At 40.8% G+C, this 26,846-nt stretch overlaps 1 protein-coding gene across 8 annotated transcripts in view; it reads right to left on the bottom strand.

Moving 5' to 3' along the window:
* Nucleotides 1–1,480: 1,480 nt before the first annotated feature.
* Nucleotides 1,481–26,846, bottom strand: part of sorcs2 (sortilin-related VPS10 domain containing receptor 2) — a 277,213-nt gene continuing 251,847 nt past the window's right edge. For 2 of the 8 annotated variants that reach the window (XM_034236374.1, XM_034236379.1), the window contains 19 exons: nt 24,898–25,044; nt 23,109–23,211; nt 16,534–16,610; nt 16,241–16,332; nt 14,251–14,358; nt 11,473–11,593; nt 11,242–11,375; nt 10,907–11,026; nt 10,303–10,474; nt 10,024–10,210; nt 9,647–9,780; nt 9,312–9,435; nt 8,903–9,015; nt 8,282–8,404; nt 7,984–8,083; nt 7,827–7,874; nt 6,099–6,201; nt 3,730–4,024; nt 1,481–3,377 (listed from right to left, as the gene is read on the bottom strand). In XM_034236374.1, the coding sequence (XP_034092265.1) occupies nt 3,766–4,024; nt 6,099–6,201; nt 7,827–7,874; nt 7,984–8,083; nt 8,282–8,404; nt 8,903–9,015; nt 9,312–9,435; nt 9,647–9,780; nt 10,024–10,210; nt 10,303–10,474; nt 10,907–11,026; nt 11,242–11,375; nt 11,473–11,593; nt 14,251–14,358; nt 16,241–16,332; nt 16,534–16,610; nt 23,109–23,211; nt 24,898–25,044 (2,265 nt within the window). In that variant the 3' untranslated portion in view covers nt 1,481–3,377; nt 3,730–3,765. The remainder of the gene's footprint in view (nt 3,378–3,729; nt 4,025–6,098; nt 6,202–7,826; nt 7,875–7,983; nt 8,084–8,281; nt 8,405–8,902; nt 9,016–9,311; nt 9,436–9,646; nt 9,781–10,023; nt 10,211–10,302; nt 10,475–10,906; nt 11,027–11,241; nt 11,376–11,472; nt 11,594–14,250; nt 14,359–16,240; nt 16,333–16,533; nt 16,611–23,108; nt 23,212–24,897; nt 25,045–26,846) is intronic. The other 6 variants (XM_034236373.1, XM_034236375.1, XM_034236376.1 and 3 more) reach the window with 6 other exon arrangements.

Here is a 26,846-nt window from a genome sequence, read left to right as displayed (position 1 = left end):
TGGCGCTGTGACACGGGCTGTGAGCCGTGCACAGGGGGAGTCTGAGCAGGGTGAAGAGGTGAGTGAGATAGATTCTGTGGTTGTTCCTGACTCATTGTTGTCTGTATCCCGCAGTGAATTGGTGGTAGAGTGAACTGACATTGAGGAGTGTGTTTCTTCATAGAGCAGTAGCTGATGTCTCCCTCAGTTCGTTCTTTAAGGCGGTTCTCTCCACCAAGGATGGAAATGGTGCCACCAGGGGTTGTCTGCTGCAAGGGGGACTGCTGGTCAGAAAGTGGTTGTCACATGGGAAAGGCCTCATTGGTGAGCCAGTTTTCCAGATTGTGGTTCCTGTAAGATTTCGTGAGGAGGTCCTCAAGAAAGCACATAAGCAATCGGGACACCTGGGTGTCCGTAAAACATACAATTACATGTTACGGTATTTATTTTTGGCCTTGTTTAAAGAGAGATGTGTCTCGGCATATTAAATCATGTCACACGTGTCAAATGAAAGGTAAGCCAATTCGGCAGCGACTAAACGAGTCCTGGGGGTCAGGTCCTGGTTTTGTTGCCAAGTGCTAGTTTGCCGTTTCTAGAAAAACATTCCGGGCTTTTCCATGTGCTGGCTCAAGGGACTGACCAGAATTGTCTCCACACCGAAGCATAGAAGAAGAGGGACTTGGCTTGGGAACTGAAGGGTCGGCTGTTCAAGTCTCGATTGGACCAAAACATAAGGAGTCTGGACTGGTAGCTGAAGAGGTGCCAGTTCACCTCCTGGGTACTGCCAAGGTTTCTGTGAGCAAAGCAACGAACCCCCAACTGCTCCCTGGCGCCTCTCTAAAAAAATGCATGTGGATTATTAAAGGGTCATCTTCTCATTTAGCTCAACTTGCTTTTGGCTTGTTTTGATGCAACGTCTAGCTGGCTGTTTGGAGCCTCTGCTTGCACAACCAGGAATATTCGATTGGGACACATTGCTCCTTCTGCTGTAGACAAATGGAGAGAATATTTGACAAGTTTATTCACGCACTGCAAAAGTATGGTTGCCAATCCTTAGCCTGACTCATAAGACAGCAGTGACGAACACCACCCTCAGGAGAGAGGGTGACAACCAAAGCATGTAGCATGATGAGGCACGTCGGGGTCTCATTGGTGCCAATGTTCAGTAATGGAGCATGCAACACATTACCATAAAGACAAAGTCCCCTGTCTTTCTGTACTGCTTCAACCTGTTGATATGTCTTGCTATGTTATACAGTATATATATTTTTGTTTTATAGATCACCATTTCCAGTTCCTCATTGTTGCATATTTTTAGTGATTGTATAAACTTTGTGTTTGAACTTGTTACCAAAGTGTAGAGTGCCTGACTGTGCTACTTCCCTGAAGTAATAATGTACCAGGCCGGATACTATCAACACTCAACCAAAAACTGTACAAATAATTAGAATGTGTTCATAACTTAAACGTATATACACCAATATGATAATGCAAACAGACATACAAGTTATGGGAGTGATTTATTTCAGGATGCAGTTTCAGTGCATTAGGCTTCCTGATTAGGACACACAATTGTTTTAATAGCAAAAATGAAAAGGTCAAACAAGCCCATCAGAAAGAGAAAAATAACATAAGAAAACCAGTGTGGTCAAAATTGCATGGTCGTGCCATCAGATGTGAAACTTTCACTAATATATTGGAATATCATAATTCCTAATTACCCCTTTGTTAAGGTTAAGGGCACTGATACATGACGATACATCACTAGAGAACTAAGAACAAGTTGAACATGAGCAGAATATGTACAAAAGTTAAATTAAGGTGTAAATGAGAACAAGTGAACGTTAACTGCTGTTTGTATCAAAGACAAGGCGAACCAAAGGGTGGTCTTGGTGGTAATGGTAGCACTGTAAGTCTGTCGGGGCCTTTCATTTGAGTCTGTAGACAGATGCTGTGCAGTACATGTCGACAGCACTTCTTACATCATTAGTGCAAACAAACAAAAAACTTCAGCAAAAGGCAACAGAAAAAATAACCAGTGTGTACGCATATTGAGAAAAACTTAGTGTATCAAAAATATCCATATACATAGTTGTCACTGTGGTTGTGAGTATCTTTATAAGATGATGACTTTTTCTCCAGTTAACGATGAAGATCATCGAATTATCTTGCTCATGAGATTATACTGAACGATTTGAAAATGGATACATGTGAAGCAGGCAATGGCGTTGAGGAAATTGGATACAGTGAGCATTTTTCAAATTCAGTAAACTCAGTGAGGATTTGCTGCAAAAATTGTGTATTTTGGTAGTAGTGTAAAACACTCGCACACATGTCAAAGGGAATATGTACAAAGTGGAGATTGTTCATATTTACATATTTACATTTACAACAAACCAAACCTTTAAGGAGACATGATTGAACATCGGGCTATGCCTAATATAGGCTGATACAGTAAAATACATCAACTACACCTTCCTTCCATGGTGGCATTTGACTCCAGGGTGACAAATCCGCTTTAACATACCCAGAAAGAGTGTGTGGGGGAAATAAATAAAACTTGACAACGGGTAGTGTCACTGAGCAGATACATATCTGCCATTTTAGGCACCATGGGACAGACGTTGAGCTCCTAAAAAGGTAGCGCTGATTTAAAACACCACACACAACTTAATATCTGAGTTACAAATGGGAAAACATTTATTTGGATGAAGTGGGATCTGGGAAAACTGTTAATGCTCTGTGGACATAGTAGGAATTTAAAAAAGTGCAACACTGCCCTCTTGTGTTTGCATACTTACACTCCTCATATGCAAACGTACAAGGGCTTATCATATCCTACATTCCGTTGGGAGACCATTATTGCCTGTGAAGAGAGAGTTTCTATCATGTGTGGTAAAGAAAGAGGGAGAACAACGAGATGAGAAGAGTCTTTTTTTAACGTTTTTTATGATAGATTTTATAAAAAAAATGTATTTATAAAATCTGTCTTTGGCCACTTTACCTACAGTGGCTCTTGGTAATGGAAACCAGTGCAGTGAGTCATGCGGCTTTATTTGAGTGTCTACTAAGTGAGAGACAACATACACACAGATTCTCATAAACACAACTGAGCAAGTGTCCTTTGCGGTGACCACCACCGTCCCACCACCACCACTCCCAAACAAAAATAAAACACAAGGAACCAAACAGAATTACATCCAAAGCAGGAGTTGTGCGGAGGTGCAGTGTCCCAAGAAGAGGCGGAGGGAAAGGAGGAAGGCTGAGTGGAGTCCCTGTGTTTGTTAGCCAGCTAAGCTATGCTTGCTCGTTAGCATTTTACCATGGCAGCTATCAGCTGGTCAGGTAACTATGTAGTTCTCTGGAGTTGATGCTCAGGACCACACCAGAATGGTTACCTAGCAACAAAAGAGGAGAAGAAACAGGACACAGACAAACAGATGAGCAATGCTGAAGAATACAAAGTGCAAACCATTTTCACTATGACAGACTGTGGACATTTGACAGCAACAGTAAAAAGTTGCTTTCACTTGGATCCATCAGTAAAAATGGATTCCGCATGGATATGAAACAATCACATGATATCACATATTGTTACGATATGTATGAATGTGCTTCAAAATGCAGATGATGACCATACACTGCCTTGGGAGTAACATTTGCAAAAGTTCGAAATATTTAAATATGAGTTTAAAACCCAAAAGGCTTTTAGCTGTACCAATAAAAGGATAACAAAGGGGAAACCTGTACCTTGTGTGTTAGCTGCTGGTGTTAGTGGCTTGGGTTTTAGTAGCAGTGGTTAGTGGTAGTCCTTATAAGCGAACAGAAGGCGGGGCTACCTCCTGCGTTACCTAGAGTCTGCGAGTCCAGGTCATCGTCGATGAACTCCTCCCCCTGGATGATGTGCTGGGTGTCCTCGCTGTGATTGACAGGGCTGGTCATTTCCTGCTCCTTCTCATTGCGCATCTGCGCGTAGACATTGCGGTTGCCCGGGAGCTTCCTGAAAAAGAGTGGGGGATAAGCATCCTCAGTCCTAAGCCAAGGACTTTGGAAAATTGTTGTTTTCGTAAGATGGGGCTGTAGTTTCGCACTGCATGTTCTAATTCAAGTGACTTTTTGGGGGACGTTTGTGTTTGGGAAGGTGATGAGGTGCTGCATCAATTCAAAAGATGCACAAAACTCTGTGCAGATCAGAAAGAGAGACGTTGTCATGCTGATAGGAGGAGCTATAACTGCTAACAATATGATTAAATGTGAGCGAAATGACATGAAATAAAAGTGTTATTGCGAAAAATGCAATGATGAAACAAAACAGGCTTTTGAAAGGGGCCTTTAGTGATCATCCGCTGGTCCTCTGAGGCATGTTGCTCCTTATCCACAATAATCTCCATGATCTCAATCACATTAGACTGAACTTAATTGAAATCCTACTGTTTTGGAGAAGTGTAATCGGATCAGGGAGAAACGAGCCTGCGATGGAAGCCCAACAATGTTTCTCCCTCTGCCTCAGTACGTCCTCCAGCCTAGCAGAAGACATCCTCTTCCTCAAATCCAATAACATTGGTAGGTGGCCAAGTTTGTTTGACAGCACTGTTTCACTAACCATCTTTTACAAGTAATTTAACTCACATACGTATATCCTACATGTTCAAGAAGCTCAGTTTACATACAGTGGATCTCAAAAGCTCCCTCTCAAAGTGACTCCTGTTGTGACCTAGAAACTCATGCTCATGCTATGTGGTACGTAGTGGGCTGGAAAAAGAAAGACACGCACACCCACACAAAACCATGCACAATTACATACTTTATTTTGCTTTCCTTTGTTTAGTTTGATTCATATTATTTGTTTACCTTTAATAAGTCTTAAATAAATGCTTTTTGGTATAAACATGTGCTTACTGTTATGGTTAGGGTGTCTACCATGCAAAGAACTCCAAATCCCTCAATATTGTGGTTGTATTAAGTAATTCAATTATTAATCAGAGTTCAGAATTGATCATTTCCAATTTTAGACCGTTTTTGAATATCAATTACATTAATTAGTAATAAGATTCCCTGATTTCACGGTGCTATCCCTTGAGGTAATTCAATGTAAATTAAATTATTCTTCGTAATCAATCATGTATTGGCACCAGAGATGGGGTCGTTACTAAAAAAAAGTAATATATTACATATTACTTTTTAAAAAAGTAATATATTACACTACTTCGTTACTCTCTACATAAAGTAACTCGTTACTTTACTCGTTACTTTACTCGTTACTTTACTCGCAGGGCCGGCCCTCCCCTCCCTACAGGCAGATCACGCAGACTGCGGCGCACCTACAGTGTGCGCGCCACAGTTTTGCCTCTGCGAGACTCCACTTGCACCCCAATTACTATTGCATTAAGGAAGACATAACACAAGTCTTTCTTTTTATATGCTCTAAAATAGGCTACCAGCCACACAACAAGCTAACAGTCTGTGAAACGTCAAGACACTAATTAATGAAACCAGTTCAAGACGCATTATTCTTATCATTCTTTATGAGCGCAGTAACGGTAAGGTATCTAATGACTTATGTATTTAGTATTCCATAACTTAGTAATTTGGCATTGAACTGTTCACCCGTGAGAGGGCGATCAACAAAAGAAAGCGAGCGGCCCCGTTGAGGGAGTTTACAGATGAAAAGACTCAGCCATGTTTATGCAGCACTGCACGTGGAGATGTGGTCTCGCAAGTCGCGCAGATTACATAGGCCTACATGTAAATAAACCTGCGGCGGAAACCCCTCTTGTCTGTCAGTGAGTGCGATTATTTTATAAAAGTAACGAAGTAACGTGTGTCGGGGCAATGTTAGTAACTGTAGTGTGATTACTAAATTATAAAAGTAACGCGTTTCACTACTCCGCTACCGACAAAAGTAATATTATTACAGTAACGCGTTACTTTGTAACGTGTTACACCCAACTCTGATTGGCACTTACTTTTAAGGATACTGCAACTACCTAATTTTGATGCCCCATCATTATCAATACCTATGAATGATTGTACCGATATACAATAGATATTAACAATATATATCTATAGTTTATAACCAGAACTGCTCCTACCAGTTCCCAACACAAAATATGGCTCACCTTTTGAACTTGTAGAGGATGAAGGAGCCAGTGGCGATCATGCCGATTAGGAAGATGGCTGCTAGAGCCCAAACACCCGGACCTCCAGCGGCTCCACGGTAGCCTGCGGTGATAATTACACAGATAAATAGTTAAATACCGCATCATGTTTGCAGTAAGAAATAATTCTGGTTAATTTTTGCTATAGAAATCCCAAAAGATATGGAAGGAGCTCTTTAGGCAATAACTGCAGGAGCAAAGGGACAGAATTGGTAGGAAGAAAACATCCAAATGAAATAGCTTTTCTTATGTTTTTTTGAAGAGCGCACCGTTAGACCATTCTCAACTCAGCTCAAAGGATGATCAGGGGCCTCATTTATAAAGCCTTGCATAGGATTCCCGTGGGAAGGTTGCTTACGTAGGACAAAGCAAATAAATACGCACAGACATTTTCCGATTCATAAAACACTGCGTACCGGCGTAGGACTTGCGTACGGCACGTCCTACGCCTTCACATAACGCCCATATTTGCCTATAAATAGTCCAAGAAACGCCCCGTATGAATATTAATTTTGACTGACTGCATGAAGAAGATCGCAGGAAATGACGACAGAACAGCTATAAAAGACATCTCACACCGTCAGATTTTGGTTCTTTTGGGGAGGTCGAGATAAATCATATTGTTTGGTGGATCCAGTTTGAACCAGAGTAGCAGCATGAAGGTCGGATCGTCACCAAAATAAATGGTCTGAAAAAAGTTAATGACAAAATACACATAACCTTCCTCAGGCAGTGTGTTTGTGCCGGGGACAGGAGACCCCCCCATGATGAGCAACTGTAAGGGATCCCTGCAGAGTGGAGTCAATTCATGTTTATTTTTTTATTTGGTGGTTTGTGTTCCAGCTGTCAATCAGCTGTGCGCAGCCTCTCCAGCGTCTCAACCCCCCCGCAGCAACTCTATATCCACCAGTTAAATTAAATAAAACAAATGTGTTGTGTTATATTAGCTGCCAAATCTACCAGATATAAGGTGTTCTTAGTTTCCATACCTCCTGTGTTTTATGAGCGACTTATCAAGTCTTAGCAAACAGCATAAAACATGATCAAACATGATAGTATATAAAACCATGCTCGTATCTATACAACCTATAGAAACGCAAAACGGCCTCAGTTTAGACGTAATTCTGTCCTTCTGCTTACCGCATCATTTATGTCATAACATTAAGACAACGTATTCCAGGTGGTTTTCAATAACATATCCGTTTATATTTATTTCTCCAAGTTAGGTTTTGTGTGCACTGAGGCGTTTGTTTAATAATTTTAAGATTGGCTTTAATCAATGTTTGCAAATGAATTCTTCATATATGATACATGAGGTAACATTTTATTTATTGTATTATTTTCACATATTTCTCTCCATTCTTCCTTCTGCCAACGGTGTCGCAGTTTCTCGTCCTTCCCGTTTTTGTGCTTAGTTCGTACGCATGGGTCAGATTTTGCGTGGAGGACCGCACATTTTCCCGTCAACTTTGTTTTTTATAAATCGCAAAGATTGCTTAGAAACTGGCGTACGCCATCTTTTGGGCGTACGCACCGTTTATAAATGAGGCCCCAGGTGACTGAAAAAGCACAGGACAGTACAGACAGACTCAAACTGGATTTGGAATATTTAGGAAACCAGGAAAGGAAAAGGCACATGAATTAGAGCGCTTTGAGGTAAAGCCGCAGGTGTAGAGTTCATGAACGCACCAGTCTTTGCTTCTGTAGTTGTTGAGTCATTAGCATTTAGACCTAGCCCTTGGACAAAATCAATAACATGTAATTATCAATAAAAACCTCATAGACGGTAGTCATATAGAGCAGACGATATAGAAGGTGATGCAAATAGCATTTAAATATACAATACCTGCGTTTGGGTCAGCTAGCATCACCAGCACTTGAAGACCTCCTCGCACCACGAAGCTGACATTGTTGCTGTTGAAGGCCTGTATGATGGTGGGAATACGCTGAACACAAGACAATATGAAATTAAACAAAGGCTATATTTTGGACTGAAGTGAACAACCAAATTGAAGCAGATGAATACAAGTCGAGCAACAAATCAATATTCACACCATACTGTACTTATATTAAAATCATATGCCTCATATTGCAATTTTTTGTTAAAGCTGATATGCTTTTCTATGCATGAAATGTGAAATTACCTTATCTACAAAAATGCTCCTCTTGGTAGGTGTGCTGTCCAGTGGGAGGACGTACAGGTCAGCAGTGGTGGGGAAGCCTGGGTTCACCACGGTAACCAGGGAGTCCAGAGGGACACCTGTGTTCTGAGGTCAGATAGTTAAAGGTCAGTCATTACATAAAGCTGAAATAATCAATATTCTGTTTATATTTACAGTGAATCAAATGATGTTGAAGGGCTCATTAGTATTGAACAGAACACATAACTCTGCAAATCCTTGGCTCTACATAGTTCTACAGCTTATTTAAGCTCATCGTTTTGGTTTTGTGGCCAGGAAACTGCTTTCATGAACTCAGTCTCTAGCCTGTTCAAGTGAAAAAGCTTTTGATATACCTATTGCACACTACACAGTACTACAAAGCAGATAATGTTAGAGCCTCACTGGCTAAGTTAGAGAAGCATTTAGCCGCTAAAGATCATGGATCATGCCTGTATTAGGGAATGTGGTCAGACTGGCACTACAGTGACTCACTATTAGTATTGCCTATAGAGGAACAAGCGTAATTACAAAACAGGACTTACCAGGTTAGTCAGTTAGCATACCAATTTCTAAGGAATAACAAAAGCATCAATGTTAATTTACCTTTGTGATTATTTTGGTGACAACCTGGCCAATGTCCTCTCTCCACTCCGGGATGTTTGGGTTGAAGCGGTCCAGGTTTGAGCTGAAACTCAGAGGGATGACCTGGAAATGATCTGGGATCGGATAGAACAGCAAGAGTAGTTGGCAATCACCACAGTCATCATTCAAAACTCATCAGCAGCTTAAAATGAGCCACATACATTACATGTTGACTGCTGAAGATGAAACCGCAAATACAACAAAAAGTACAGATGTGGAAAGGCACTGTATGTTATCTGTTTTATTTACTATCACATCCAATGAGTGGAGAGAATAATTGACCTTGACAAAAAATCTTTTTTTTCCTATATTCAGTTGATATTTGCTTCTGCATTTAACAAACTGAGGTGATTTGAAATGTCATTTTTACCGTAGACTCGCACAGTTCTGGTATCCTGCACCATCGAGCGGCCATTAGACGCCTGGACGGTGACTGAAAACTCTCCTGTCTCTGGGAAGCGAGTCAGGAGGCTGTTCTGCAGAGTCAGCTTGGGCTACAGGAGAAAGTCACAACAGTGTGGCTGTCAGATTGGTCAACTGTGTAAACACTGAGTGTCTGAGAAGTCTGGGATCAAATAATGGCTTCTTTGACATGATGGGAGTTGCCCTGAAAATGTACTTAGGAATGTAGCCTTAAAAAAAAAAACTAAAACTATTTTCATGGTAATGGATGGTATAAGATGGAGTTTGTAGTGTGTCCTTTACCTGCAGGTTTTCTCCGATCCACCAGTTGAAGACGGACAGGTTGGCTTCAATTGGAAGAACTATGGCTGTCAGATTGACCTCATGGTTTCTCCCAGTGATGGGAACCACTTCCAGGTGCACTTTCTGCAGAGGGGCTGGAAGAGAAGAAAACATCATTTATAAGAATACAAAGCTGAACATATAATTCAAGCACTCACATCAATTCTGTTACACAAGGCACGAAAAAAGTTGAGAGTGGAATTTTGAAGTCTAACACCTTCAGACTTTACTAGGACTTCCCATTAAGACCGGCTTAGACTTGCCCTTTAAAGACTACCTTCTAAAATAGAAATCTGCAGAGTGGTCCATTAATATCATTCAATGTCTGGAAGGCTTACCTGCGACCTGGATGTACATGGTAGCCTCATCATGCCCTGCCATATTCTCGGCCTTCACTGTGACCTTGTAAACGCCCGGGTTTTCATAGCGATGCTGGATGGGCTCATCTGTCACCGTCAGGTTTTGGTAGATGGCTCGGACCCCATCACCGAGGTCCACCTGGTACTTGGTACGGCTGGTGTCACCCTGGTTGGAAGAAACAAGGATCTTCATTGAATTCTAATTGAAAGACAGTAAGAAACGAGAAAAATACAACAAGAATACCACTTTTATCCTACCTGTTCCTGGTGGACAATGAATGTGATGTCATCCCCAGGCGCCACGGCCAACATCTGCCCTTTGATACTGACTTGTAGTCCTTTAGGGGGCAGCAGAGGGCAGTTGTGCAGTTTGGCGCTCTGCTGCTTGTTCAGCCCTCCTTCACAAATGTTGGAAATGACCTTCCTGTAGCTGAAACACAGCAGAGAAAAGTGCAAATGTAAGAGAAAGGAGGTGTATGCAGTGTACGTCTATAAGAGAATCGTTTTTTTAGGTTTAGATAAGATCTGTAACGATTTTTGTGACCAACAGGCTATCTGTATCCCCCTGTTTCCTGCTAAGCTAAACTTAGCACATCCTGACTAAAGGGTCGTAATTAGAGAACAAACAACATTAAAGACCCTGAATATAAAAACATTAAAATATAAATGTATGAAAATATTAGACTTTATGGATCCATGTTGTGTTAAATAGCCTTTTCTGTACACTGGTACAAAATATTAATTGAAATCGCAGTTTTCTATGTGTATATGCATGTATACATGTATATATATATATGTATTTATGTTCATTTAAACCTAAATATACGTGGGTGTGTGAATGTGTTTGTGCAGTTGTACAGACCCAGTGCTTGACTCGTAGGTTTGTCCTAAATGGCAGTCCTCTGGCGGTGAATCTGGATTGTGCCAGAAGTCAGCGAAGCAGCGACTGCCTTCCATTTGGGAGCGTTCAAAACCGTAGTCACTACAAACACACACCAAAGTTAGAGTTATGAACAATAGCAAGTATGAGTAAACACATTGTCCTGCAATATTACCACAGAAGCACTCTTTCCCTGTTTGTAATATTTTTCAGAGATGTCATGTAGCATAGCCTGGCTTTGTGCTGTATACGAGAACACATAATACACAAGGAAATGTGCTAAAATCTTTTTTTTTTCTACATCCTGAAGTACTCACCAGCTGAAGTCTTTCTCGTTGCATTGACAGGGTTTAGTGTTGAGAGCTGAGGTGTAGCTTTTTCCTTTGATACAGAACGATGTGTCCTTCCTTTTCCTGAAACTCTGCTCCTGGCCCATAATGCACTTCTCTCCCTGAATAAGACCATGGAGAAATATAAATGTGGTTCCAAATAAAAGAAACACATGTAACACTTTGTATGTCGGTACTGTATTTGTGTGTGTGCATTACCTGCATGTCTGTTAGCTGCCAGGACTCGTAGTCAGACTCAGTGCACTGAAGGGGGAACGACTGCCTGAAGTCCACTTTGACCAACTCCCAGTCCGACCTGTAGCTGATGTGGCCGAACACACTGCAAACACACACCAGAGGAACAATGTGACCCCTGAGCACTTAGACTTTGGGATGCAAAACACTGAAATATACAGAGATAAGGGCCAAATCACAGCTTTAGTTGTTATTAGTCAAAATGGGTACACAGCCGGATACCTAGAGTTCTTCTGACACATAATGGTAAGAAGATAAGTCCATCTGCTTGAGAGCAGGGCAATTCACAACAAGATAATCAAACTGTTAGAGCATAATTGGATTTAGAAGACTCTTTTTGTTGCCTGGATGTTATTTACTTAACAGCTAACTTTCAGCCATTCTAACTTATCTTACAATATCTAACAGCAACGCATTTCCCAGAAAGACCCGTCAAAGATTTCCTGTGCGCACTTAGCCGACTAAACCTCAACTGACAACACACTTCCTCATACACTTCAGACTTTCAATACATCTTAGTCTTGTCATCAGAAGGAATCTGAACCTCCAAATCCATGCATTTGAGTTATGAAATGTTCAGAAGACTTTGCGAGAAAACAGCTGGTTTGTATGATGTAGTGAAAATAAGCTCCAACGAAGATGTTTCTAACCTAAAGTGGCTTTCAGCATTATATGTGGATTATAAATACACTCATAAATAGAACTTTGTTACTATAAAGTCTGACAGAAGCAAACCTACAGCCACTCATCGTCTCCACTAGATGGAGGTGTTTTATAGTATAAAATAGGTAATGTTGATGTGTCGGTGAAGCAGACTGACCTAACCCAACTCAGTGACATATGACGTATTTGTTGTGCTTCTACACTTTGCTACTCACCATCGTCATTACTCGACTAAGGACTCTCTAAGGCTTGTCATTGTAATCCCTTAACTTATTGTTGTTTCTTCTGGTCATCAGGGGAACAGTTTGCCCCTGATCATAAAACATAACCCACTAAATAACATAAACACCACATCTTGACCACTTTCTAGATCAGCATTTGTAGAAGTCTCTTTTCGAATGAGTACTGACATTGGTTATGTTTTGGCTGCTGATTGTACGACTAAAGTTTAAAGTTCTTCCTTTTACTATTTGGTAAGAATGTTGGTGAATGAAACTTGACAACAAAAAGAGGGAAACATGAAGCCTTTCACAAATGTTTTGTGAATAATAAAACATTGTCAATAATGCTAATGTATCTGGTTAAAAAGAGCAATCACTGTTAGTTTCACAGTGTTGAAATCATCTCTATTACTGAGTGTGTTAGCACTTTTTTCCAGTTTGGAGCAGCCACTACAGAGACAAAGAAGCTCTATTAATGAACAAATAACACTCCAATCAGTCGGAGAACTTTTCCTTTTGTCCCTCCTATTAAAACACTGAGCTAAGAGTGAGAAAACATAACCATGTGTTTGCAAGACATTTCAAAGAGAGCACTTGTCTATTAGAGTAAATGCAGGGAAGACATAATGTTTGTAACCGTGTGTTGAGGGAATTACTATAGTGAACATTATTTGTCAGTATCAGAATAGGCTGGCATGACGCTTTACTATAACGGCATGTGAGTATCAGCCCATCGAGAGAGTCTGTTCGTCTTTGATATTTGACCAGCTGTCATTAGTATGAGTGCTTGACATTCCCTGCTCCCCCACCTGTCCTTGGTGCTAAGTCACTGTTCAAAGACATCATTATGGGATGGCAGGCGGTGCAGTCAAAAATCGAAACTCACTGGCAAGGAAATAGACCCTGGCTAATCTGTCAGACATGAGCTGCCCTCAACACCCCTCTTTGGCCGCCAAACCTATCTCGACGGAGCCAGGTGTAGGTGTGAGTGTGTCGGTCTGTGTGTCTATATTGGTGTGTGTGTGGCCATCTCTTTGCCCTTCTCAGCAGATTACAGTTGGAAGCCTCCCTTATCTCTCCGCCAAGGTCTGGAGCCTGAGATGATGTGACAAGTCTCACTCCAGCTAACTTACTGATGGAGAGATTGGGGGGGGGGGAAAGGGAGTGAAACAGAGGGGAGCAACTAAATTTCCAACGAGATGGATCACTTGAAGCCAATACACAAACTCTTTTAGAAGCTGCTGAAAGAGAATTTGGACTTTTGTGCTTCACCAGAGTTATGAAAAGATTCAGGAAATCTCTCGATTGAAATGTTACAGCCTTGTCAGGAGGCCTGTTTGGTTCCTGATTTCACAACAGACGTGAAATATACTTTAGCTGTCCTTAGATCTGACCCCAATTTTAAAGTGTCATCTCAGAGGTTTTCAATGTGTGAGGCAGGCTAGAACAGGGTGCTCCAAAAAGTTTAACCGAGTAGGCGCCTTTTTATAAGCTTTTTCTGAGGGCTAGAGGGGAGAAATGAGACAGGGAGGGAGGGCAGAGGCATACAGGCTCCCCTCTTTCATCAACCTCTGCTGTAACAGAAATCAACCCTTCTGGAAGAGAGAGAAAACTGCAGGAAATGTACGAGTGAGGCCAGCTTCTGCTTGCCCTTTCTGACCCTCTATACAACTCATTAGAAGCAAACAAAGAGCAGGAAGTGCTGAAAGGAGGAAGAAAAGGCTTTTATAATGTGAGTAATTTGCGATTCCACAGATAATTCTCCATTGAATATATTATAATTTGTCCTCATATTGAAATGGGAGCTCAGATTACTGAAGTCCTGAAACAAAAGATATTTTTTGATTTTGAGACTCACGTCATAACCAGGGTTTCGTCTCCTGGCTCGCTCAGGAGTCCATCGACGAACACAGAGGTGCTGGTGAAGTTGTGAACAGTCCACGTCCGTCCTTCATCGATGCTAAATCTGTGGAGAAACAAGCAATGTTCACCATCACCACATTGATTAAAGTCCCTGCAAATAAAGACATCATCGTTTCTCAAAGCCTTGCACTTAGGTTATTAATGACTATAAAAACAATACACACCCAGGAGGATATTAATCATCTGCCACAGCCCATAAAACACTTTTTGCGAGTTTTTAGGACATTGTGTCTTTATAACACAAATAAAAGGAACAAATTAAACAATATGAATTTCTGATGCACTATAAGCTGCAACGTTAGCATGTCTTGGCAAACTAGCTTCCAGTATTAACCTAGCGTTAATTCTATAGAGCTATCATTAGCAAATTTAGCAAGCTAGCTAGCTAAAGTGGGTTTAATCTAATAGCAATAGTAGCTAGCAAATGTGCATTAGAAGTGGAGCTTGTTAGTTACAAATGAACTAAATTATATACTTTTACATAGAGTGCACCACTTGATAATAGAAAACAAACCTTTGTTACAGTATGTGGAATTTGATCTTACACAAATACAAACTCAAAATGACGAGTTTGAGACACATAAAGCCATCTGCCCTGCTTTATTCACTGACTCCTGCAGTCAACAGTGGCAGCAGTGCTGAGTAAATGTTACTGCATGATGGGAATCAATGAGGGATCAATTCGAAATTGAGCAGTGTGTGGCTCACACTGAAGGCTGTGTGATGATGATGATGTGCTAACAAGGAGTACAATGTGATAATCAGCTGGTAAACATGCAGTCAGAAAGAAGGATTACAAGCAAAGCTGCTAAAGACTTTGTTGCTATGGTAAAGGCTTTGCGGATCGTATTTGTTATCCTGCTGTCAAATTATTTGCACAAACATTCCAGATTTGTCAACTGCTCATTCAAAATAATAAGTAAGCTGTTGCGCACATGAACATAAATATTACTTTTTTTCCGACATGGGGCGTGAGAGTGTGTGAAACGTGTACATGCTTGAGTTGCACAAGAGTTGGCAGCCCTATCAAAAATTGGGCATGACATGCTAATATGATTAAACCTCTAAAAAGGTCTGATGGAGTCCAAGTGGAATAGCATATCCCCTTTTACAAAAGTCTTATAGCACAACCGTATAAAAATGGAGCTGCAGTAGAACAATGGAGAAGAGTTAGACAGCTAATTAAAGCAGCCATCTAACAGAATAATGTGCTAAAAATAGAGCAAATCATTGCTCAAAATTCAGGAAAAACAATGCTGTTCCATATTTTCTTGCTTGAGAATAATGATTAATTTAGTCTTTTATTTGTATTACGAGCAGTTAAGAAGAAAATAACAATTGGGGGTCATGAAAGCCCAATACGACTAGGAATTATGTCAAAATGGAGGACAGAAATCTCCAGATGTGGTGAAACCTTCATAGTCATTTTGTGAAATGGTAGACATTGTGCTTAATTCCCTTTTAAGACTTATTTTACAAAACATTTTCTCAGACTTCCACATCTCTGTGCAATATTTTTTCCACCACATTGCTAAAGGCTTTGGGCTTATTGATTTAGCCGCGGCGGGAGCGAGGAAAAAATGTGAAGGACAACACTCGGCGGTCTTTCGCCCAGAGACAGATGAAGGCCAGTCTAAAAGGTCCTTTGATGTAGGGCTGTGATAAATGCTTTTTTCTGACTACTCTCTTATCTATGGATTCTCATTATTTCATCCTTATTTATTAAGGTCAATGAGATAGCATCTTGCTGAGCATGACATTGTCTGTGGAAGGGATTTGAAATATTTTGAAGGGTAAAGGACTGGACTAGGGAAGTGACTGGACTTTCTCTGTTCAGTAACAATGGAGTGGAGTTTGTATCCTACCAATGATTCATGGACTTCTGATGGGTCAGTTTTTTCAAATGAAGAGATAATGTTACTTACTTGAGTATTTTGAGGGGAATGGAGGTGTCCTTGATGGCAACAATGACCCCACCATGGTCTAGGTACAGGATGTGATGCTCCTCCTCGAAAACCTTAAAAGTAGTAACATAAAAAACATTTTCTTTCATTTTCTGTCATACTTTGCTGTACAGTTTAAGAGTAAGAACAATTTGTTTTAATATTTATACCTTCTCAGTGTGTCTTATGATAGCAGAGGGAACATGCAGAGGGGGTCATTAACAAATACCCACAGTACAGGGAAAGAAGAAGAGGCAGGAAAGGGCAGAATGTACCTGTCTCCACGTCTTTCCGCAGTCTGAGGTGATGTACATCTCTTCCTTATACTCTACTAGCTTGGAGCCAAGGTTACCTGAAAGAAAGTTTACAAAATGACATCTGGTGGTGAGTCTTGTATGAGTCATGACACAACACAACAGATACAAAAATGAGAGAAAATACTCGATATCTTTCCTAATTTTATGAGAATGCATATTCATCTGTTTTTTAAATGACATATTTCAGGAGTCAGACATTGAAAACGACAAATAACCTATTTTTTCCAAAAAAGTATTCCAGGAGAAAACCGTTTAATTGCAGACTGTTATGTTTATGTGGGGAAATGACAGTGCATACATTATTTGAGATATATTTCAAACTCGGACTTCATTTTAGGGACATTTCGGCCAGAGGTGTAGAGCTATTTGTTTAAGCACCGGATTCACAAAACAACAGAGTCTGTGAACCAGTGTGCCTTAATCTATGAATTCATGTCCGTGACTCTCACAGTATCTGCTATCTGCGCAGAGAGCTGTCTTTTACGCAGCGCCTTCACTGTGTTTACCTTCAGAACAGCTGAATAGAGATTGAGGCTACTACGTTTCAGCCACACACACGCACACACACCTCTACACACATCGAACTGCCCAATTATTCCCCCTATTAGACCTACTCGTTTTATGAAGGGGATGTCCGGTCACCCGGGCGCATGATGTGTAAATAACCCAATTTGTGTTCTGTGAAACTGAAAAGGATATGACATTGTTTTTGTTACTTTCGTTGCAGTTGTATATGTCTTAAATGTTATTTAGGTTAACTTCCTGTTTTATTTAGATGCTTTTATTTTGAAGGCGAGTTTACGCTGTTGACAGGAAGTTGTTGTTGCTATGGAAACGTGAAATACTACATGATATGTGTGTGTGTGTCAGATTAATAAAGCGTGTCCTCGTTTTATTTAAATTGAGGCCACAAATTACATCTCGTGCGCACTAATTAATAAAACGTGGCCTCGTTTTATTTATTTTTCTCTCTGTGAACCCTCCAGGGCTCCGTACTCATGAAAAAACAATACTTCAAATGTTTCCTTATTTGGTGTTTTTATAATGCTTTATGGTGGTTGGCTCCCGTAGCAGACGGCAAGATACGAAGAATGACCTGGAACACTTATTTCCCCTATCTCATAAACGCACACACAGGCAGCTTTTTTATCCTTATTCAATTTTCACGACATGCTATTTTTCGTTTTCTGTCAGGAATGCCTGCAAACAAACACAACAAGGTATTAAATAAGTAAAATTGCTTTTGGTTCAGCGAAACCCTCTGAGTGCTCAGGCATGACGCAATGTGGTTTAATAGCCCGCCACTGCACAGACTGAAGGGAATACTTGTGTCATGGCTTCTCCCAGGGTAAATGGAGCTTTTTCTGGAGAAGTGGCACTTTCGATAGCTCAGCACAGTGACTGCATGCTTATAATGGAGTGTTACTGTAGAGCAGGGGTCGGCAACAGGTGGACCGCGGTCCGGATCCGGACCCAGACGCCGACCTATACGGACCCGGACCAATAATCAATACATTAATAGGGAATTTCAATTTTGACGGGGCGATTCTATTTTAACCGCTGCCGACAGGGGGCGAAAGAGACGAGTGAGCGATACAGGGAGAGAAACAAAGAAGAAGAGACGAGAGAGCGGCAGAGAGAAGCAGAGAGGAAAGTGAGTGAAGAGAATAATTAGCGATACAGAGAGAGAAGACGGAGAGGAGAGTGAACAGGCGTGTTAGCGGCAGACAGGGAGAGACAAATAATTACACATGGCGCTCTCCAAGAAGAGGAAAGTGGACAGTGAGAACAGAGCTTTTAACCCTGAGTGGACGGACTCATTCATGTTCATCCTGCCCATTGGGAGCACAGAGCCAGTGTGTCTCATTTGTTCAGAGACCGTGGCGCTCATTAAAAGGGCCAAAACGCCACTATGAGACAAAACACAAAGTGTTTGACCAAACATTCTATCTCAAGTCAGAACTGAGCTCCCAAAAAATAAGCAGTCTCAGAGCCCAATATGATCAGTCCACCAGGATCTAAAACTAAATATCATTCCAGCGCAGGCTAACCGAGGCTGACCAATGAGCACCTGCATGTGTGTATGAGAATGGCCCTGACACCATTTCAGCCCAGATTTAAACTCCTGGCAGGACAAGCTCCAGCTCAATTCTCGCACTGAGTGAGTGAGGGACTGCAATATAAGAGGGAAAGAAAGATAAACTTTAAAACTGTTGAATTGTTATGATGTGTAAAGACTAGGGCTGTCAAGTTAACGCGTTAATAACGCAAAAAAAAATTAACGCCACTAATTATTTTAACGCATGTGTATTTTTTTCCTCGGCCGCCCCGTAGTTTCAGAGCGCATCGAGTTTAAAATACCATCTACAAGCTGATGCTGACAGCCCCGCTCCTGCCGCCCGCTTGCGGCAGACCACACTTCCACGCTCACCGACAGGCACCGACTGGCTGTTGGGAGGACCGGGAGGGTGTGTGTATGTGTGGCACGAGCGAGCGAGAGAGAGACCTTACGTGCATTGTTGTTGTTAGCATCTGGTGCTAGCTAGCTGCGCTAATGGATAGAAGGAGCTGTTTAAATGAAAACAGAGGAGCGACATTTCGCCACAACTGTGCCGAGCACTTGACTTTATGCAGGAAGCCAGACAGTGGGACATTGTACGAAAAGTCAGCACACTCAGCACGGATAGTGCGCAACATGATTGCAGCGTCCACGCAGCTCCCGTTCGAGCATATGCCTTGAGTTGCACATAGCGCCAACGATCCATCTCACACACACACACACACACACACACACACACACACACACACACACACACACACACACACACACACACACACACACACACACACACACACACACACACACACACACACACACACACACACACACACACACACACACACACACACACACACACACACACACACACACACACACACACACACACACACCATTTGTATTGTATTATTGTATGAGAGAGGTTCCAGGTTGAATTGAGGCGAATATTTGTAATGTTCAGAGGTTGTTGTGTTTAATATTCATGAGAATATTTGTCATTGTTCAAATGATAATAAACATTAGCATAAAGCATATTTGTCCACTCATATGTTGATAACAGTATTAAAAACTTGAAAAATATTCCTCTAAGGTACATTTAGAACAGATAAAAAATGTGCGATTAATTTGCGATTAATCGCGATTAAATATTTTAATCGACTGACAGCCCTAGTAAAGACTGATATTGTTCTATAATCGTCTGAAACTGTTAAGTCATGATGTGAAACGGTTAACAAAGACAAACTCAAGCTGCTGCTACACTTTATTTTATTTATGTAAAAAAAGAAAAGCACTTTTAAGATGCACATAATTTCAAAAGCTATTTTATTTATTTTCTCTATTTTATTTTTAAATGCAGCCCGAGAGGAACATTACACATATCCACAGTATTTTACTGTAGGCTATAGTTCAATGTTAATTTACAATAAATATTGTTGTTTTTGAATTGTACTTTCTTTATTTGATTGGCAGTCAGTTGTTGATTACATGCAGACGTTGATAAAGCTACAGGTCACTTCAATATATATCACACTAATTCATGAAGCAACTTAGACATTTTGATGTTCCGGACCTTTGCATGGGGACATTTTCTCTAACTGGACCTCGTTGAATTTGAGTTGAATACCCCTGCTGTAGAGGCTGCAGACTAAAAACAAACCACACAGCCTAACAAACACGCACACAGGAATATAATACACTGCACTATACATGATACACAAAACATAACTAGAGTAAATATGATATTAACAACTTATCTGCTTTTTTGTACCATCTACATGAATTATTAGTATATAAATAATTGACATTGTTTATACGTGTTTGTGTCAGTTATCTATAAAGAGTTATTTATAGAGGGAATGCATTAGAATTTCACTATGACTCACTCACTTGACTTTAATGCACAGCGTTTGAAAAGTGTTTTATTGCTGCATGATATTAAAGATCACTTCACAGTGTGAGCAGCGTCATACATGGTCTTAGCTGTGTTTAAAGTAACACATAGCATAATAAATAACTATATTCCAGGGATAAAAAGGGAATCTAAGATGGATCAAAGAGTTTGCAACTGCTTTTGTGAAACAAATTACACTTTGTTTCTCAACAGGGAGCTGTTTGAAGTCTGATAATTCCCTCAAGTGATTTGAGTCAGCGTCTGTTGTACAAAAAGAAGAAGCTAGAGAATCTAGGGGTGTGGAGTTTGAAAGAAGTGAGTTAATCAAACATCTACAGCTCCTAATCTCTGCTGCAGGCCAACCGGGTAATGTGGTGACAAATAGCCATATACTGTATGTGTTCTCCTTTGGAATTAGTGTTTGTAGTAAAATGGTTCACTAGGCCGAAGGGTGAGTTTGTGAAATGTGGTTCAGTTTGCATTATGCATATGTGGATTTAGTTGGCTAATGCATGTTGGTGCGCTTCCTGAAGTTCATTACAGTTCAATACAGCTTTAGCCTCTACACAGCAGTAACTTCTGTATTTCATGTGTCCACGTTTATTGGTTTTGCTGACCATTGAAGTTATACAATGCATGATAATACTGGTGAAACTCCGCATTCAGCCCTTTTGAAAAGTGACTTGCTAGCAGTGTCTTTTACTTTATTCTGGCATGTTGCTTTAAGCAGGGTACCAGACATTAACAGGACAGTTACTTTAAGGCAGTGGTTCTCAAACTTTTTCTGTCAGGCCCCCCCTTTGGAGAAAAAAAAAAGTCGGGCCCCCCCCAACACAAATAGTCAGGCTCAGTGGCGGCGCCAGAGATTTATTTTGGGGGTACTGTGGGGTAGCTTGACGTTTCATAGAGGGTGCTCAAACATTTAGGGTTTCCCATTAATGTACCGGGCGCTACAGTGGAATGTTCTACTGCAACACTCCCCACGCATATACACAATGTACCCGCGACTGTTACAATGAAGGCTCGATAATCAGCTCACGGCATATAGGTGTAAGAAGGGGTAAAGTGCTATTTTTATAGGTGGTGTGTGGACCTCACAAAGGGGGGTCCGGGGGCAAGCTCCCCCGGGAAGATTTATTTTTAAATATTGAAGTTAAAAGCATCAATCTGGTGCACTTTGAGAGCAAAATGAAGAGATCTAATGGATACATCTCTCAACACCCATTTCAAACGGAACTGTAAACAGATTTACTATTTCTTTATGGATATTTTACAAATCACTCCTTTTAAACTTTATACATTTTTTAATGTCATATAGTATTTCATACCTGTTTTTAATTTATTTATATTAATGGTGACCAAAACGTTTGAGACCCACTGAGATAACACTGAGAGAGTCCTTTAGCTCACTGAGTCTCTCAGTCTGACAGGAGAGGACTCTCCTCCACTTCGTTGTTGAAAAAACTCCTTATATCCGTTAGCGTAGCTCGCTAGCACCAGAAGCTAACATCAACGATCTCCGGTACCGGTGCGCTCTCTCTCTCTCGCTCGCGCACGCACACAAAATGGCTCGTTCCACACACACACAGAGCCGAGCTTTAATGAAACACAGACACTCAGACGTAATAGTACTCTACTGTATCATATTATTTTCGAATCAATAATTTTTCAAAATATGATTTTTTTTTTTTTTTTTTTTAATAACCATTTTCTCTCCTGGTCTCTCCTGTCATGCCTCTGCGCCCCCCTGGGGGGGCGCGCCCCCCACTTTGAGAACCACTGCTTTAAGGTAATTAATCCTGGTAATAGTTGTAGAAGTATAGTCAATGTTTCCCTGATGACGAAGTAAACAGAAAACCACCATATTTCTCTAACCCTCTGTTTATTCGAGTCTCACAAGCACAGCTGTGCTGTGTGCCTCTCTCTTTCTATGTTCTCCTCCGGGTCCATTATTTTCACAAAGGCTGTTCTGTGCTGGACCCTTGGCTGTCCCTTGATCCCTGTCTCTTCCGGCGGTCAGTGCCTCATTCTAGATGTTGTGGATCTGGTTCAGCCTCTCGTCTTGTCTTCCCTTGTGTGGATGAAGTTCTTGTCTCTCTCTCTCACTTTTTTGTAATACTATATGTTTGAATGGTGAGTGATCTTGTATGTTTGTGTAACCTCTATCCAGGTCTCCCTGTTAGAGATGAGGTGGTGTGAAGTGCTTTTAGTGACACCTAAAGTTGCCTGCGTCATCCTGGATCCGTTGTAAAAAATACACATGTAACCGATCTAGCTATAATTGATTCATACTGTCATTTTATTTTGTTGGTTATTCTGTTCACAGGACAATTGCACATCTGCCATTTCGGAGGATGGATCCCTTCCGAGTAGCTCTTCCCTGTATGTTTGACGGGTGGGAAAGGGGGTTCACCAACCAAATGGAGAGTGTAAAGACATATGCTGCACAGATTGTTAATCCCCTTGAGGCCAAAAATATGGTTTATGATCGGTAGATTTCGGCCATATGATTCTAATTGACTGGAATCACATTTATAAATGCAAGGTTGAAAGAAGGTCACATTAAAAAGTCGGGAGACTCACCAGCACCCATGATGAGACCTGGAGCAGAGTCTTTGGTGTGGACAGTCCCCGACACGTAGGGGTTGTCCGCCCAGCGTAGGTGGAGGTGGAGGTGACAGTCCGGCTGGTGGAGAGAGAACATGTGAAGACAATTTAATGAGAGGAAAGACGTATTATTCAACCACAAATACACTATCCGACCATCTGACTGATTGTTTCAAAGTGTATTTGTAGCAATGAATCCTAAAGAAAATAGAATCACTTCAGTGAAATTGTGTGTGAACTGCTCTCGCCGAGTCATGTTTAAAGAGTCTTACCTGATAATCCCGCTGCAAATACAGCTCAGTAAGGGGTTTCATTGCTCTAAATCCCATTTTACTTGGGAAAATGAATAAAAGCAAACTCATTTTAAAAGAGAGAAAAACACTAGACTTTCAGCAATGCAAATATTTGCCAGAGCTCCTCTGAATCTCGTCGCTTTAGTCTTAATAGGCAGAGCTTTAGGCATTCCCTTCTAAGAGAGCTACTGTTTATACACTAATAGTACTCAAATGTGCAATATCGTTTTTATTTATAAGTGGGTACTTCTTTTATGACAAGTTATCAGGTAGCCACAGTTACAATGAAGGACAGTTACTCACAATGTTAGGTTGGAATTGTTAAACCTGACCAACTGTTTGCAACAACATAATTGAAAGCATATTTTGGATTTACAAATACACATAAACCAGCTAAGGCGTATTGCTGAAGCTTTGGGCTTTGTTTAGGCCTGGTTCACACAGTACTTTGAATGGACATACAGTAGAGTAGTTGTAACTACAATAATATTTGCGGCGCCTCAGTTATATTTTTATTTGTAGCTGAATAGTTTGTAAGCCCTGATTTTCAGTGGGGAGATGTGAGTATACAGTATTCCTTCCCTAGGTCCCTTTCATACAGACCCACATGACACGTCTTGTTAATGGAAAATTATAAACTATTTATTTTATGTTTTGATTGCATGTGCTCTACCCTCCTTATTGAAATGCATTACCGTGCTATTTTTATTTTAAGGAAAACACTAAATAATAGTTTTTGTGGTTTTACAATGGTTGGTGAACTGAGAGAGTGACAGGATACTTTAGCCAATCACAGCAAATGTTTCAAAGCAGGCAGTGGTGTTTTTAGATGTTCAATGCTGCCACTGCAGCCTAAGCCATTTAGAAATGTCACTTTGGCTTTTCTTAAGATATTTTAAAGGAAAAGAAAGATATTGAAAAACGATGTTACACTTCAATGGTCAAGATCAGCATTTTGTAAAATAGTTGTATGCTTATTTTGCAGAGAGATGAGTAGATAAATACCACTTTTTTTTAGTATGCCCCATGCCAGCAAAAGAGAAAATCAATATGAAAAGTGTATACGAAAAACAAATCAATGCTAAGTAAAACTAAACAAACAAGACAGAAGATTAATACCTGATGAAAACCTCGCTCCTTCACACAACACAACAAAACACAGTATCAAGGGGTTGCTTTAAGGAACAGTTTCACATTTTGGGAAATACACATTTCCTTTTGGATGTGTACAGGTGTAAGGGGTTGTTGTGTGGTGTCTTTTCCTCAGTTTGTTTTATTGGAAACTGACTTGCTACTAGTATATGGTGTCACAGTAATTGCAAACACATTCATTTTGAAGCTGTAAAGTAATGGCAGTCGTGTATCAAACTGTAGGTCTATTGAAGATAGTATGTTTTTTAATAATTCAACTCTGGTAAAAGACGAACTCAATGAAGAAAGTGAAAGGGACCTTTAGCCGAGTCAGTACTTACTGCTTTGCAGGTTATCGTCTTGCCATTCATGTCAGTTATAGGCGGGGCCAAGAGATCCCAACTTTGCCCTTTGTTATAGGTGATGAGAGTTGTCACTTTTCCATCGATCTTCTGATTGGCTAGAAAGACTCCTTTGATCCCACGTACCTGTAAAAACATGGCAGATTTACAATAGCTAGGGGTTAACAATACAAAATGACTATTTTAATATTATTCTTACAGCCGTTTCTTATGGTAAACGTTAAAACATGTAGGCATGAGGGAGAGGTAAGGCCCCAGCCACACGAGGACGATAACGGTCATATCTGCTACAGTTCTCTATCATATAGACGGTTCGGCCACACGAGGCCGACATGGAAACGCAGAAAACGATAACAGGTCCCAAAGTGGGTAGATCTGCGGACGCAAAGCTCTGGGGGGGCAAACGGCTCCGTGTTTACGCCTATACGATCATTTTCTGATAACGACGCAATAAAAATGACGCAATAGCCCCGCCTCTCCTGCTCAGATCAGCTGCTGGGCTCTCAGAAGAGGGGGAGGAAAAGAGAGGCTCCATTTTTTATTCTTATATTATTATAAAGAGTCGTTATCAATTTGTTTTAAAGCTCAATAAATAACAAAGAACACCTCTGACCGGCACTTTTCTAATTTTGTCCGGAAGATTAAAACTTTAACGGACATGTTGACCGGCGGAAAAAAATCTAACTGAAACTCTGCCGCACAGTTCCCTCGTCCCTTGGAAGAGGCGGAGAGGTGGGCGTTTTTCATCTGCTGGTGGACTACCGGAGAGAATTACAGCAGGAGCAAACGCTTGCCTCGGGGAGGGAGAAAAAGAGCCAGAGCATCCACAGCGGAGAATAAACAGGGCAACCATGGCAACCATGTGCAGGAAGTCTTCTTCTCTGCTTTTGTGGCAGGAGTACAGCGCCACTTACAGGCCCGGCATGTGTACTACAGCGTCTCCAGCGCTTTCGAGCAGTCTCGTGTGAACGGACACGTTTCTGGTGCCTATTGCGTGTGGACGGAATACTTTTTTGATATAGTTTTCGGTCCGTTTGCGTTATCGTTCTCGTGTTGCTCCAGCTTAAGTCATTAAATCAGCACACTGACACCCTTATGTGAGTAAAAATATGTACCTTTTGACTTTGTAACGTTTGACAATAGCACACATTAGCACCAATACAAGTATTCAGCAACTTGAGCAGTCACAACCCTGTATCTATTAAAGTTATATACTCTTACCTTGCTCTACAAACTGGCCCTCAAATTATATTCATAAACATAGACACATGAGGTGAGGATAGTAAGTGGTTAAACTATGTAGAATTTTCTAAAAATATTCCAAATATAAAACAGCAGCAACTGGATTGTAATGCTATCTTGAACAATACAACTGCATTGAGAAAATTAACCAGAACATCAGATAATGCACCCTTTAACTTCCAGCAGGGGTTTGAAAATGTAAAGCAGTAATGCATGTCACTTGGGTGCTGAAAGGAAACCACTGACACATGAACTGCAGGCCAGTAAAAGATACATTTTCTGTAATTGATACATAGATGTCTTTTTTCAGCTGTGTGGTTGCTCACTCCATGCTTTGAAGTTAAAACATTACACAGTGAACCGATAAAGGCCATTTAAACAGAGCCGCATGTTAGACATGTCTGAATTTGCCGAATTCCCCAGCTTCGGTCTCTATCTATAATTTAGAAGTGCTGCATATAAAGCAAATTGTTTGAGTGAAAGTACATGAGCCTGCTTTGATTGCCTCTGGAATTTAACAATAATAGGGAACAGAATACGTTTTTTTCTGTTTAGCATGATTAATTGGTTCTTTTTCATGACGTGGTTATATCCACTTGAAAGCACTTTCACACCAATTGGCTTTTCATTCTCTGGGAGAACACTCTTGATAAAGCTCCCCAGAAGGGACAGAACTTACATTTATA

The sequence above is a fragment of the Gymnodraco acuticeps genome, unplaced genomic scaffold (assembly GCF_902827175.1).
Source record: "Gymnodraco acuticeps unplaced genomic scaffold, fGymAcu1.1, whole genome shotgun sequence".
NCBI classification, from domain to species: domain Eukaryota; kingdom Metazoa; phylum Chordata; class Actinopteri; order Perciformes; family Bathydraconidae; genus Gymnodraco; species Gymnodraco acuticeps.
Note: the sequence above shows the minus strand (reverse complement) of the source record. Positions and strands in the feature narration are given on the sequence as shown.